Source organism: Sus scrofa, chromosome 4 (assembly GCF_054392235.1).
Source record: "Sus scrofa isolate SSC_HxYL_T2T_F1_AM1 chromosome 4, Sscrofa_HxYL_maternal_Yorkshire_Landrace_v2.0, whole genome shotgun sequence".
NCBI lineage: Eukaryota > Metazoa > Chordata > Mammalia > Artiodactyla > Suidae > Sus > Sus scrofa.
The window spans coordinates 80091655-80103905 of NC_139386.1; the positions used below are offsets into that span (position 1 = coordinate 80091655).

Here is a 12251-nt window from a genome sequence, read left to right on the forward strand (position 1 = left end):
CACAGCTCACGGCAATGCTGGATCCTTAACCCACAGAGCGAGGCCAGGGATCAAACCTGCATCCTCATGGATATTAGCTGGGTTTGTTACTGCAGAGCCACAATGGGAACTCCCAATATATGTTATTTTAAATAAGTAAATGTTTTTAAATTTCCTAATTTTTCATCTCTAAAATAGCAAACATCAATAGATCTAAGCCACATAAACAAAAGCTCTTTATGATCCTCAGTAACTTTTAAGCATTTAAAGAGTTCCTGAGACCAAAATGTTTGAGAATCACTGTTTTAGAAAATTACAAATTGACAAACCTGAACCCAGAAAAGAGAGATCAAGGCAAATCAATTACCATAGAAAGAATTAAAGATAATAGTTACCTGTCAATAAAACGTGCATTCTACAAAATATTTAATGTACCAATAATGACACTAAACAGATGAAGGAAAAGCTGCCAAATGTGTGTCTTTGGTACCAGCATATCAATATGTACACACACCTTCCAAACAATCAAATTTGTAATATGCTCTGTGAAGAGCAAAGTATTATTCCAGGAATGCAAGAAAAGCCCAATATTAAAAAATGTAGTCACCCTATTAATAGCTCAAAAAAGAAAAATCATATGAATACCTGCTTAGTTGTTGAAAAGGCATGTGATAAAATTCTAAATTCAGTCCACAAGGAAACCATAAAATTACTAAAATAAATAATGAGATAATTATTTTAAGGTACTCTCAGAATGTGGAAGTTATTTCTTAGCAATCGATTTCTTGATAAGTCCCAATCCAGTCCAGTATAAACATGGAAAAGTTTAAATTTTTCTTCTAATTACTTCTTTCAACTGCATCGTGTCAAAGCATCTCTTCCCATCCCTTAATAAAATCTAGGAAAGAGTCTATGACTTTCTGGTAACTGAAACTCATTCCCATTCAGTTTAAACTTCTAAACCGATCCAAATTCAAAGTTTTCCTGGAGTTCCCATTGTGACTCAGCAGGTTAAGAACCTGACTAGGATCCATGAGGATGTGGGTTCGATCCCTGGCCTCGCTCAGTGGGTTAAGGATCCGGCGTTGCCACCACCTGTGGTGTAGGTTGCAGATGTGGCTCGGACCCTGCTTTGCTGTGGCTGTGGTGTGGCCAGCAGCTGCAGCTCCAATTGGACCCCTAGCCTGAGAATTTCCATAGGCTGCATGTGAAGCCCTATAAAGAGAAAACGAAAACAAAAAAAAAAAAACCCAAAGCTTTCTCCTCCACTATCACCAGATAGAGTCGGGCTTGAGTAAAGAGTCTATAAAATTTACAATCTAAATTAATTAGGACACTCGAGTGAAAGTTGGTACTGACATTAAAATGAGTGGCTACCATTGGTGGAAGGACTTGAAATATGGGAAGAGAGGACCCTCCTCTGCCATCTCAAGCCTCCTCCCCTGAGGATTTTTTTATCCAGCAACCCTGGTGCAGGGGAGCAGGAAGGAGAGAAGTGAGGCCAAAGCCATCCTGCATGTCTGGCAATAGGTTGATGGTGGAGAGGCAGCTGTGGACCTGCCTGGTTCCAAGGAAGAGCCTTTAAAAATTCAAATACACCTAGTTCAACCCCTTCCTTTTACAAATGAGAAGACAGGCTCGTGCGGGTGAAAGGACCCTTGCGAGGTGGCACACCGAGTACATGGGCATGTCCTCAGCTCCTGTCCAGCATCCCTCTGCTGCACTGCAGCCGCTTCTGCAAATGTGTGAGTACAGCCCACTCAGGGTCCCGCCCGGGACATACTCGCCTCAGCTGGACCATTTAACAGGGCACCAAAAAACACAGGAATTTAAGAAAAACAAGATTGTAAGGCCATAGTTTCAAAGAGCAAAATAATCCTTGACAAGTTAAAAAACAGTTTTAAACAAAGCATTAGTATTACTGACCTTTCCCTGCCTTTGGCTCAGAAGGTCACAGTACATGCAGCTTTAGCTGCTGAACACTCAGCCCCGACTGAACCAGCTAAGACAGGGCTCTCCATCTCTAGCAGCACAGAGATGCAGCTTCTGGTGGAAGCCGAGGCAGCGGCTTCAGAAGTGTCCTGTCCGCAGGTGGGGTCAAGTTTGCTTCAGCCCAGGGCTCAGCTTCACATCCTGCCCAACATGCATTCCTGTCATGTGCTCTCCAGGGACGGTGCTGCAGCCCAGCTACGGAATCATCTACATTGTAATCTGCCCAACATGACGCAGAAGGAGTTTCAATGGCTTGGCAACCAAGGCCTTTTGACTGACGGGCCCCCTCCTGACCACACAGCCTCTGCCCCCAGAGTCACACGTCTCTCACTTATCCCATGTGTTTTTCTTCAAAGAACTGAGCACAATCTGAAATTCTTACTTGTTTCGCAGCTCTCTTCTGAGTGTCTCTTCCACTGAAGTCCATGTTCCCTCGGGCAGGAACAGCCTCAGGAAAAGAAGGAAAAAAGACAGTTGCTAAACTTTATGTGACTTTCAGATGACTAAAAACTGACCAGGGGCGAATTAAGATCCCTCCAATTACAAGTATGAATTTGGCTCTAAAGGAACTTGAAGGGAGAAATAACAGCCACTTTATAGGACTCCTCAGCCCCAATGCCCATCAGAGGCGCCCCTGGAGACAAGCTGACGGAAGGACACCCTGAGCTCAGGATGAAGAGGGGGAGGAGCGGCCTCCATGCTGACGCAGGTGAGCAGCTTTTCACAAAGGAACTGGGAGGACGGTCCCTCTTATGCAACCAGCTCGCGATTCCACAGTCCCCGTGACCACGCGGGCAAAGCAGTTTGGCACTGGCTGACCACACATCGCCTCAGGTTGCCTTTGGGGGACTCCCTAAGTGACCACTGTCATCTGATTCTGAGACGGGCTGGGACGTGGGACCCTTGCTGCAGCGGCTGCAGTGTTTGCACCAGAACAAACATCTCCTCGGGCAACAAAAAGACTCCAAGGAACTAAAAATAACTACATGCATGTGCAGCTGGGGCAAATGATGAAGACGATACCAAAAAACTAAAAAACCAATTGCCACTTCTGAAGATCTGGGACCAAAAGCAGGATATCAGGAGCAAAAGCAGGGGAAAAAGTGACCAATAGATAAATAAGTATAGCCCTGGTTCCTCCTCAGGACAAAGTTACAGAATTACAAAGTGCGCCCGCCCACAGGGAAGTTCTCTGCGGGTTATCTCGGAAAGCTAGGAAATAGCACTGTGTACACTTTCAGGTTGTATTTCAAAGAAACAGAATCTCTAGTCCCACAGTCCTGGGAATAAAGGATTAGAGGGGAGAGGGGTCCTAGGAGGCCTAAGAGGCCGGACACGAAACTCCCCCTACAGAGAATGCCATGAGCTCTGCAGTTAAATATGACCGAAAACTACCCACCCAAATGCATTGTATATGACTCCTTTTCAGTGAAAAGCGCTTACTTTTGTCCCTGGTTCTAACTCGTAGTGAACAATTTTTTTTTTTTTTCTTTTGCTTTTTAGGGCTGCACCTGCAGCATATGGAAGTTCCCAGGCTAGGGGTCTAATGGGAGCTACAGCCGCCAGCTTACACCACAGCCACAGCAACTGGGGATCCAAGACGTGTCTACAACCTACACCACAGTTCATGGCAATGCCAGATGCTTAACCCACTGAGCGAGGCCAGGGATCAAACCCGAATCCTCATGGATGCTAGTCAGGTTCACAACTGGCTGGGCCACAACAGGAAATCCCTCACTTCAGTGAACAATTTAAAGAGCAAATTGAGTTCATAGACCTTGGGTATCTATGGAACTTCAAATTAAAAATGGGAATTCTACCTTAAAATGGACACATATTAGTAGCTCAATGAAACTTCTGACCTCACCTAAAGAGAGATAGATAAAGCCCTTCTATGTCACATTACTTAAATAACAGGATTTTAACCTCTCTGATAGACTAAGGCTACTAATGATAAAGATAAGAGCTAACATATACTGAGAAAGAGTACGGCATAATGGCTCAGAGGGCAGACTGCCTGGGTTCAAACACTGGCTTTCCTGTGGATTTGGCCAGGTCACCAAGCTCAGCTTCCTCCTGTATAAACCAGGCCCCCTCCCAACAGTGCTGCCACTGTCACCTGCTCTAGACCTGCACCTATAGCCCTAGTCAACCATGAGAAACTGCCTCCACATCTCACTCCCTTAGCAACACAACATGGGGGGCGGGGGCACAAGAGAATATTTTTATTCTTTCCCTTTCTGGTTTTTATTCTGAAATTTCAGACTGAAGCATTTTCACATGCATTTTCTCTAGATCAAAAATCCTAAAAATAAGATAATGTCTCAGCAGATTCATCCACATTCATTTGAGAATTTGCATTTATTAGTTTCTTCATAAGCATACACATGGGTATCATGAATTACTGAGTTTTAAAGTGCTATTAATCTCCTTGTGGAAGTAGCTTGATGACACTGTCATTGCAGCGAAAGACCAGCAGATGGCTGTCCACAAAAAGACGCAAATACCAGTAAAAGTCCTTAACGAGATAATTTTAAAAGAACTACAAAAATTAGTAAAGGGAGGCTGTGGATACAGATATTGGAAACAGAGAGTTCGTGATGGTCTTAAGAATATTTTTAAATTTTCAAATGAAATGGAAATGGAATTTTACTTTTCACACTAAAATCTCCATCGTACTGCTGGGCATAACCATCCCAGAGGGCAATTTACTTAATACCAAAGCATTTAATATAAGCTTAGTCTTTGATTAAGTCGTAAAGGAGAAGTATATGTAGTAACTGATCTAAAGCACTAAGGCTGAGCCGAAAGGTTTGTCTAGGGCAGTGGTTCTCCACGGGGTGGGGGTGGGGTGGGGGGTGGTCTTGCCCCACAGGGGACATTTGACAATGTCCAGGGACGTGTTTGATCCGCACAGCTGAAGGGGACGGGTGGGCACAGGCATCTAGTGAGCAGAGGCCAGAGATTTTGCTAAACATCCTACCATGTGTAGGAGGTTCCCCTCGACCAAGAATCATCTGGCCCCAATGTCAACTGTGCTGAGATTGAGAAACCCTGGTCTAGAAACAGGTACCTCACAGTACTGTCTTGGGAGTGAAGAAGGGAAAACACCTCTAAAAAGAGAGAACTAGTCCAATAAATTATGAATGAATCATCCATTGAATTCAGTCATTAAAGGGAATGTTGCAGAAGTATAATTTTGGGGGACAAAGTATTCCGTGGCTAAAACTTACCAAACTGTATATAGAGTTTGAGCCCACATTTTAAAGCCCTCGTATTTATATTTGAGGGTGGAGACAGGCAGTCTCTCTCTCAGTGTGGCATTCTGTATTTTATTTTTCTTTGGTGCTTATTGCTGATGTTTACTTATTCTCCAATGACCATCTTACATCCAATATTGGAATCTTAGAAAAACTGAAATTTGGGGATGACTGCAGTTGATAACTTTCAAGAGAAAAATATAAAGAAAAGTTTGAAACGAAACCTTATAAACTTTAATTTAGCGATGTTTTTCATTGCATTTGTCTAACATTGCAACCAGCTGTTTCCTTAGTACCAATCACACCAACAATTTTTCCCATAAATGCTGGGCCATATTTTGCCTTTTTCTATACTGAAATTCTTTTTCAATGGTCAAGGAAGCCTAAGAATAGATATACTAGATTTGTTATTGAAAAAAAATCACAAATTTACTTCTCAAGCACTCCACAATTACAATTCTGGTTGTCTTTTAAGCATTAGTAAAACTTGAAAGCTGCTGTAAGCTGCATACTCAGTTCCAATACAGTGGGGGTTGCTCACGGCCCTTGGAACTTGAGCGATTGCAATTTTTATATTTATGGTTGGTAGCCATGCCAAGACATTAAAGCCCTCAATTATTGTCTCATTTAGGTTACAAGTAGGAAAACAAGAATACAATTTTTGTTGTTGTTGTTGTTGCAAACTTCACTAATAAAGCATCTACAGCCAATGGATGACGTTTTCAAATAACTGAACTGGAAAACTGCCAAATTTTAATATTGAAGTTAATTGCTAAAGCAAAGTCTAGCAGATACTTTGTGAGCCAGGAAAAATCCAGGTATTAGCCATGTCCGATTATCATCAGATAACTCAATGCTATTATCTAAATTTCAAGTATAATTTCCCACCAAAGAACAGAAGAGAAAAGCTCAAGAAAGGCCCCAAATTGTAAGGGGTCAGAGCTCTGTCATTCACCAGTTCTGTGTATTTGAGCAGATACCTCTTCTGCTCTCAGGCTCACCTGTAAAATAAGAAGGGGTTACCTGCTCTTGCTTCTGCCCTGCATCAAAAGCCAACTCACCTATTTTGTTCTATGAAACCACTCTATCACCGTTAAGAATATGTATCCCTATCATCTCTTCTGGCTGCCCGGGTCAGTTGATCACTCTTGGTGTTTCCCCTGTACTTTGTCCCACATCAGATTATGAATAGACGTTCAGTATTAGGGAGGTCCTCAAGGGTCTCATCCAACATTACTTTATCCGGACAGAGAGGAGATAACATGTTTTAGAATCACGTGGAGAGCCTGGAGGGGCCTCGGATGCACAACAAGCCCCAGGATGATCCTGGCAGCCTGGCGTCTGCCTCCACGTTCTGGGAGCAGAAAAACCCACGCTCAGGTACTTCGCAGACAGAGGACAGATGCTTCTGCCGATCTTGGAAGCCAGAAGATGAAGTATCACGAAAGGGTGTTTCAGACTATGAAAAATAACAGCTATTTAAAAAAATAATAATAACATGTCCAGGTTATCAGTCATTTTTTCCTAATATCCACCTGAGTTGAACTCAGAAAGGTTATCCGCTTGCCAAGAGCAGGTGTAATTTGGTTTGTAGGGGAAGCGGACTTTGCAGTGCAGAAACCACAAGCGTAGGAGTCATTCTGACTTTTCAGAGGCCGGCGGTCGGCGCACCAGGCAGAGGAGTTTCTGGGGTTTTAGACCAGGTCGCGCTCGCCCCACCGCTGCCGCCAGGTGCCGGGAGGACCTCGCCGACCGCGCCGCCCCGACCCCACCTCGCGGCGCTCTGACTCCGCCCGGCTGACAGGTGGCGCGAGCAGCCGCGCCCTGGCCGCCCCTTCCGCGGGAGCTCCGGCCCTGGATCGCGCAGCCGCCTTAGAGCCACCCACACTTCCTCTTCCGGGGCAGCGCGGATGGGCGTGCGGGACCCGGATGCAGACGCGAGCCCGGCTATATAAGCGCCACGCAGGCCTCACGCCTTCCTCTTTGAAGAAGACGCAGCCGGCGCTGTCGCGGAGCCTCTGACCATCAGCTCCCGCTCCTGGCTCACCGCTGTTCGCTCTTCCCGAGGAACAAGTCGGTCAGGAAGCCGCGCCGCAGACATGGTGAGTGGGGCTCTGGACGGGTGCTAGGAGCAGGGCTGGTGGGAGAAGATGGGGCTCGCCTGTCCCGGGGAGGGGCTCGTGATGAGCACGCTTATTTCTGCAACTGACTGGTTGCCCGAAGGTGTGTGGGTTTTTCCTCCCTGTGACCACAGGCCTTTAAGGACACCGGCAAGACTCCCGTGGAGCCGGAAGTTGCGATTCACCGGATTCGGATCACCCTCACCAGCCGCAACGTGAAGTCTTTGGAGAAGGGTCAGTGCGGTGGGCTCCGCGGAAAGGTGGGGCGGGAGGAGCGGCGAGCCGGATCGGGGACAAGGCCCCCACCGATCTCGGTTGTGTGGCTCGCACCGTAGCTGGCGCTGAGGAGAGAATTGCTGTTGAACTACAGTGATAGTTTTATACGCTATTCTGAGCCAGCAGCGTTAAGATTCGTTACAGCGAGCTCTGTCTAGAGGGAACTGAGTGCAGCCTGTGTTTCCTTGTAGTGTGTGCTGACCTGATCAGAGGCGCGAAGGAGAAGAACCTCAAAGTGAAGGGACCGGTGCGGATGCCCACCAAGGTGAGAATCGTGGGGCGGGGGGTGGAAGCCAGTTAAGGGGCTGATGTACCCGAACCTTTTTTTTCGGCTGCCAAAAGCCAGAAAAGCTTGATGCTAGCGGTAGGTCTTAAGGTTCGAACGCTGGTAGGATTTGGTTCCGGTTAAGTGTGTAACTTTTCGAGGTTGGAGCTTCGCTGTTGTCTTCTCGCTGGATGTGCCTTAGTCACAATGAGTTGAGTACAGTCTGTGAGGGAGACTGACGCCCTGGGAAGTTCTCACATGGAACGCTTCAGGGTCATGGTCCTTGGGGGGTCCCCCGGGGTGCGCAGCCAACCGTTGACGCTTGGTTTCTTTTGTCTTTGCAGACTCTGAGAATAACTACGAGAAAAACTCCTTGTGGTGAAGGTTCCAAGACTTGGGATCGTTTTCAGATGAGGATCCACAAGCGACTCATAGACCTGCACAGCCCTTCTGAGATTGTTAAGCAGATCACATCCATCAGTATTGAACCAGGAGTCGAGGTTGAAGTCACCATTGCAGATGCTTAAGTCCAACTTTTTAATAAATTGATACTCAGTTGTTAAATGTTGTTGGCTTTTACTGATAATACTGACAGATCTTAGTAATAGACTACTGTAGAATTTAGTCATCTTTTAAAGTAGAGTAGTGAGAATTAGAGGGATAAGTTTTGGAGGGTTATCCTGTTTATATTTCCCAGAGGCCACTAGACTTGTTTGCACTTGACATCATTTGTGTTAACAAAAATAGCGCCTTAAGTCTTAGATTGTTGAACGCATAACAGCTCTGGCTGCATTTTGGAGCTTTTCTAAAGAACTATGTCGAGGTTCTACTCCAGAAAATGATCAGTGTGGGTGGGGTGCAATGTCTTAGAGAAGGTTTCTCAGGTAATTGAAACATACAAGCCATGGTTAAGAAGCTAATATACTAGAGGGCAAGTAGATCAGAGAAAATAGGTAGGTATTAGCTTGTTTATGTTACTTTAGGTCTGAAAAGCTCATGTGGTAAGATTCATTTAGTCAAACCCCTATTGTACAGTTAATGAATAACATTGCTTAATTACTGTTCTCTGCTTATGCATTGCATTGAGTATGCATGAAACAGAAACTGGCATTAATGATTAACATGCCCGATGTCCTCAGCTTTATATCATAGCTGAAGTTAAATGGGCCCGTGGGTTGACTATCTGGACCCCATTAAATTATTTTTTGCTATTAGAATTTTATAATTGGAGTTTCCACAGTGGCAAAGAGGAAATGAATCCGACTAGGAACCATAAGGTTGCAGGTTCGATCCCTGGCCTTGTTCAGTGGGTTAAGGATCTGGCATTGCTGTGGCTCCAGTGTAGGCTGGCAGCAACAGCTCTGATTAGACCCCTAGCCTGGAAACCTCCATATGCTTCAGGTGTGGCCCTAAAAGGACAAAAGACAAAAAATTATAATTGGATGGACATCCCAAATATAATTTTAGAGGAAGTTTCTAGAAGTATTTCTAACAAGTTTTACAAGTGATGTCAGGAAATGCTCTCACATTTGCTTCTCCTAATAATCATTCATGAAATCCCTGCCTTTCCTCTGGGTTGGAGCCTAATCCCACTGGCTTCAGTAACCATCTGTTTGGGTCATGTTGCGTTTTCTCTCTACATCCAGTTGTGTGCCAGAGATCACCTCAACTCAGTCCCCCAAACCCTCTTGTTCTGTGTTCTTGTTCTCCATCCATTGTCCATATGGCTCCCAGCCATTCAAACATTGGCGTTCTCATCCCTTTGCCATTCTCTTACTGTTCTTTCCAGCATCTAAGTCCTTTTGATTCTACATTTTTTCCCCTCTTAGGTTCCCAAAACACCAGCTTTCGGAAAGGTATTTCAGTGGAATGGAATCTGAAAAGAACTATACTAAGGTTAATCATAACATCAAAACATTAGCTTCAACTAATTAGCTTGGGAAAACAGTAAAAATAAGACTTCATTGTAACTGTTCTGTAGACATAGAGCCGCAAAAATTAACAGAAGTAATAGTTCAGATGGCTGAGACTAGCAGTGATCAGTTTGCTGGAGAAGCTGGTGCTCTCGATTTTAACTAGAAAAGGTTGGGAATGCTGCTAACTTGTCCTCTAGCCCAAATTCCAGATTTTCTGCACTAGAAAATGCTGAGAGCTGTTAGGGTAACAGTTAAGGTCATTTTAAAGCTTAAAATGGTGATGTGGCTCTCAGAACAAGGTACCTACAAGCATAGTCTTTGGAATGCACTATCAATATCCTGAGAGCTGGTTAAAACTCAGTTCTGTGGAAACAGTCATTTATGACTTAAAGAGTAGATTATTGTGAAAAATAATGCCTTTCAGAAGGTATTGAAAGAACAATTTTACGGCTTTCATACAGTTCTGGATTTTAGCCTATGCATACCAAAGTGATGGTTCAGCAATTGTAGTTTTTCACACTCAAATAGCTGGAGTTGTATTTAACACTAAGCAATATCTAGTGCCTGTAATACAGCTAAAATGGCACTTAAGATTTTGGGAACTGCTATCCCTTAAACATTTAAAAATAGCTGTTTGGTAATAAACCCTGCAGGGGGCCTTCAAATATTAGTGACAAACTAGAAGTGGTAATGACAACAGTTCTGCGAGTTGGCCACCAGCTTACATGGATGAGGGAGTTAAGGGATGGTTGGAAATCGGAGACCTCTCCAGTCTTCGATCCCCTTAGATTCAGGGATGTCTTCTGTTTTAGAAACCACTGTGGCTGTGCTTTGCTAGATAGATTTTTTTTTTTAAAGGGACATCCCTAAGTGTGTCATATTTAGCATCTGGGTTGTAAAGGGAATCAGTGCAGAAGTAGAAATTCAGCCTGTGCTGTCAGATTTGTTCCAAACTTAAATTACCTGGAGATGTGGGCTTGAACACACAATCCTGTGAGCCTCAGTTCTGTGCAAAATGAAGATGCTTGTACATACCTCAAGGTTATATTCGGCGTTCTGTTGTTTCTTTGAGAGACATTTTCCAGTACAACCAAGACTCGGTTGCTAAGTACATAATTTCTCCTGTGGGGACCTTGATTCCAGCGGTATTAGGTCAAATGAATAAGGACATTTTGAGAAGTGTTTGAATCCCAGGGGTACAGCCTTCCTAACGTGATCCTCTTTCCCCAAAAAAGGGCCTAAGCAGGTCACGCTATGCTGGAGAATCTGGCAAAGCCAACGTTTTGAAACCTGAAATACCTTTTGACAGTAAGAGGAGCTACATTGATTCCTGTTTGCTTTATTCTAGGAGCATTCACTCAAGCTCATAGCAAATTAAACTTCTGGAACAAAAGAACTTGATTCCTCTGAACATTTTGTCCTATAAAGTACCTTTTTTTCTTTACATAGAACCCACTCCAAAAGGTATTGTTAACATTGTATTCTTTAGAACTTTTCATGTAAATATAAGTATGTGATTTTTATCTACTCTTTAACTTTATAAAGTCTGTATCTTTTAAAAAATGCACCTGAGGTGTTCTTTTGTGGTATAGTGGGTTAAGGATACCTTGTCACTGCAGTCAGTGGCTTGGGTTGCTGCTGTGGTGAGGGTAGTTTTAAGTATTTCAGAATAGAAGAAAATGAAGTAAATCTCAGGTGCAAACAAAAGAAAAGGAAATAATAATAATCATATCCTATGGATTATTTTTTATGTCAGATACTTGGGAGATGTTTCTGTATCTGCACATACCTCATTACATGAACACATCTTTAATTAGACTCTTGATGGACTTGCACATTTCCCACTTTTTTTGCTAAAGAAAACACCACTTCAGTATATATGCTTTTTTAAATAATTTTTCTTTTTATGGCTGTGCTTGCAGCTGATGGAAGGTCCAGGCCAGGGATTGGATCTGAGCTGCAGCTGCAAACCACACTAGAGCTGCAGCAGTAACCCAAGCTGCTGCAGTTGAGTTCTTAACCCACTGCACCACAGTGGGAACTCCAAAACTGGAATTTTATACCCATTAAAGAGCAGCTGTCTGTTTTCACTCCCCCCAGCACTTGACAACCACCATTCTAATTTTTGTTTCTCAATTTGAGCACTTTAGATACTTTACATCAGTGGAATCACACAGTATTTGTCTTTTTTGTGACTGGCTTAAGTTTTTAATCCATTTTGAGTTAATTTTTGTTTATGGTATAAGGTGATTTTTGCAGTCGACATCTGTTTTCCTATTACCATTTGTTGACAGTATTCTTTCCCCAACTGCTTGATCTTGGCACCCTTGTTGAGGACTATTTGACCATATTCATAAGGGTTGAAGCATCCTTGTATTCCAGGAATAAATCCCACTGGGTTCTGGTGTATAATCCTTTTTTTGTGCCATTGAATTTGGTTTGC

The 12251-nt window shown here is 43.8% G+C and overlaps 1 protein-coding gene and 1 non-coding gene across 2 annotated transcripts; both read left to right on the forward strand.

Moving 5' to 3' along the window:
* The first annotated feature begins 7210 nt into the window (after nt 1–7210).
* On the forward strand, nt 7211–8451 carry RPS20 (ribosomal protein S20). The gene is given in 4 exon segments (NM_001129954.1): nt 7211–7333; nt 7486–7585; nt 7819–7892; nt 8237–8451. Coding segments are annotated over 4 exon segments (360 nt in total). The 5' UTR covers nt 7211–7330; the 3' UTR covers nt 8420–8451.
* Nucleotides 7688–7752, forward strand: LOC146403886 (small nucleolar RNA U54). The gene has a single exon (XR_014845037.1). It is a non-coding gene; the product is annotated as a small nucleolar RNA U54 (small nucleolar RNA).
* Nucleotides 8452–12251: the final 3800 nt, after the last annotated feature.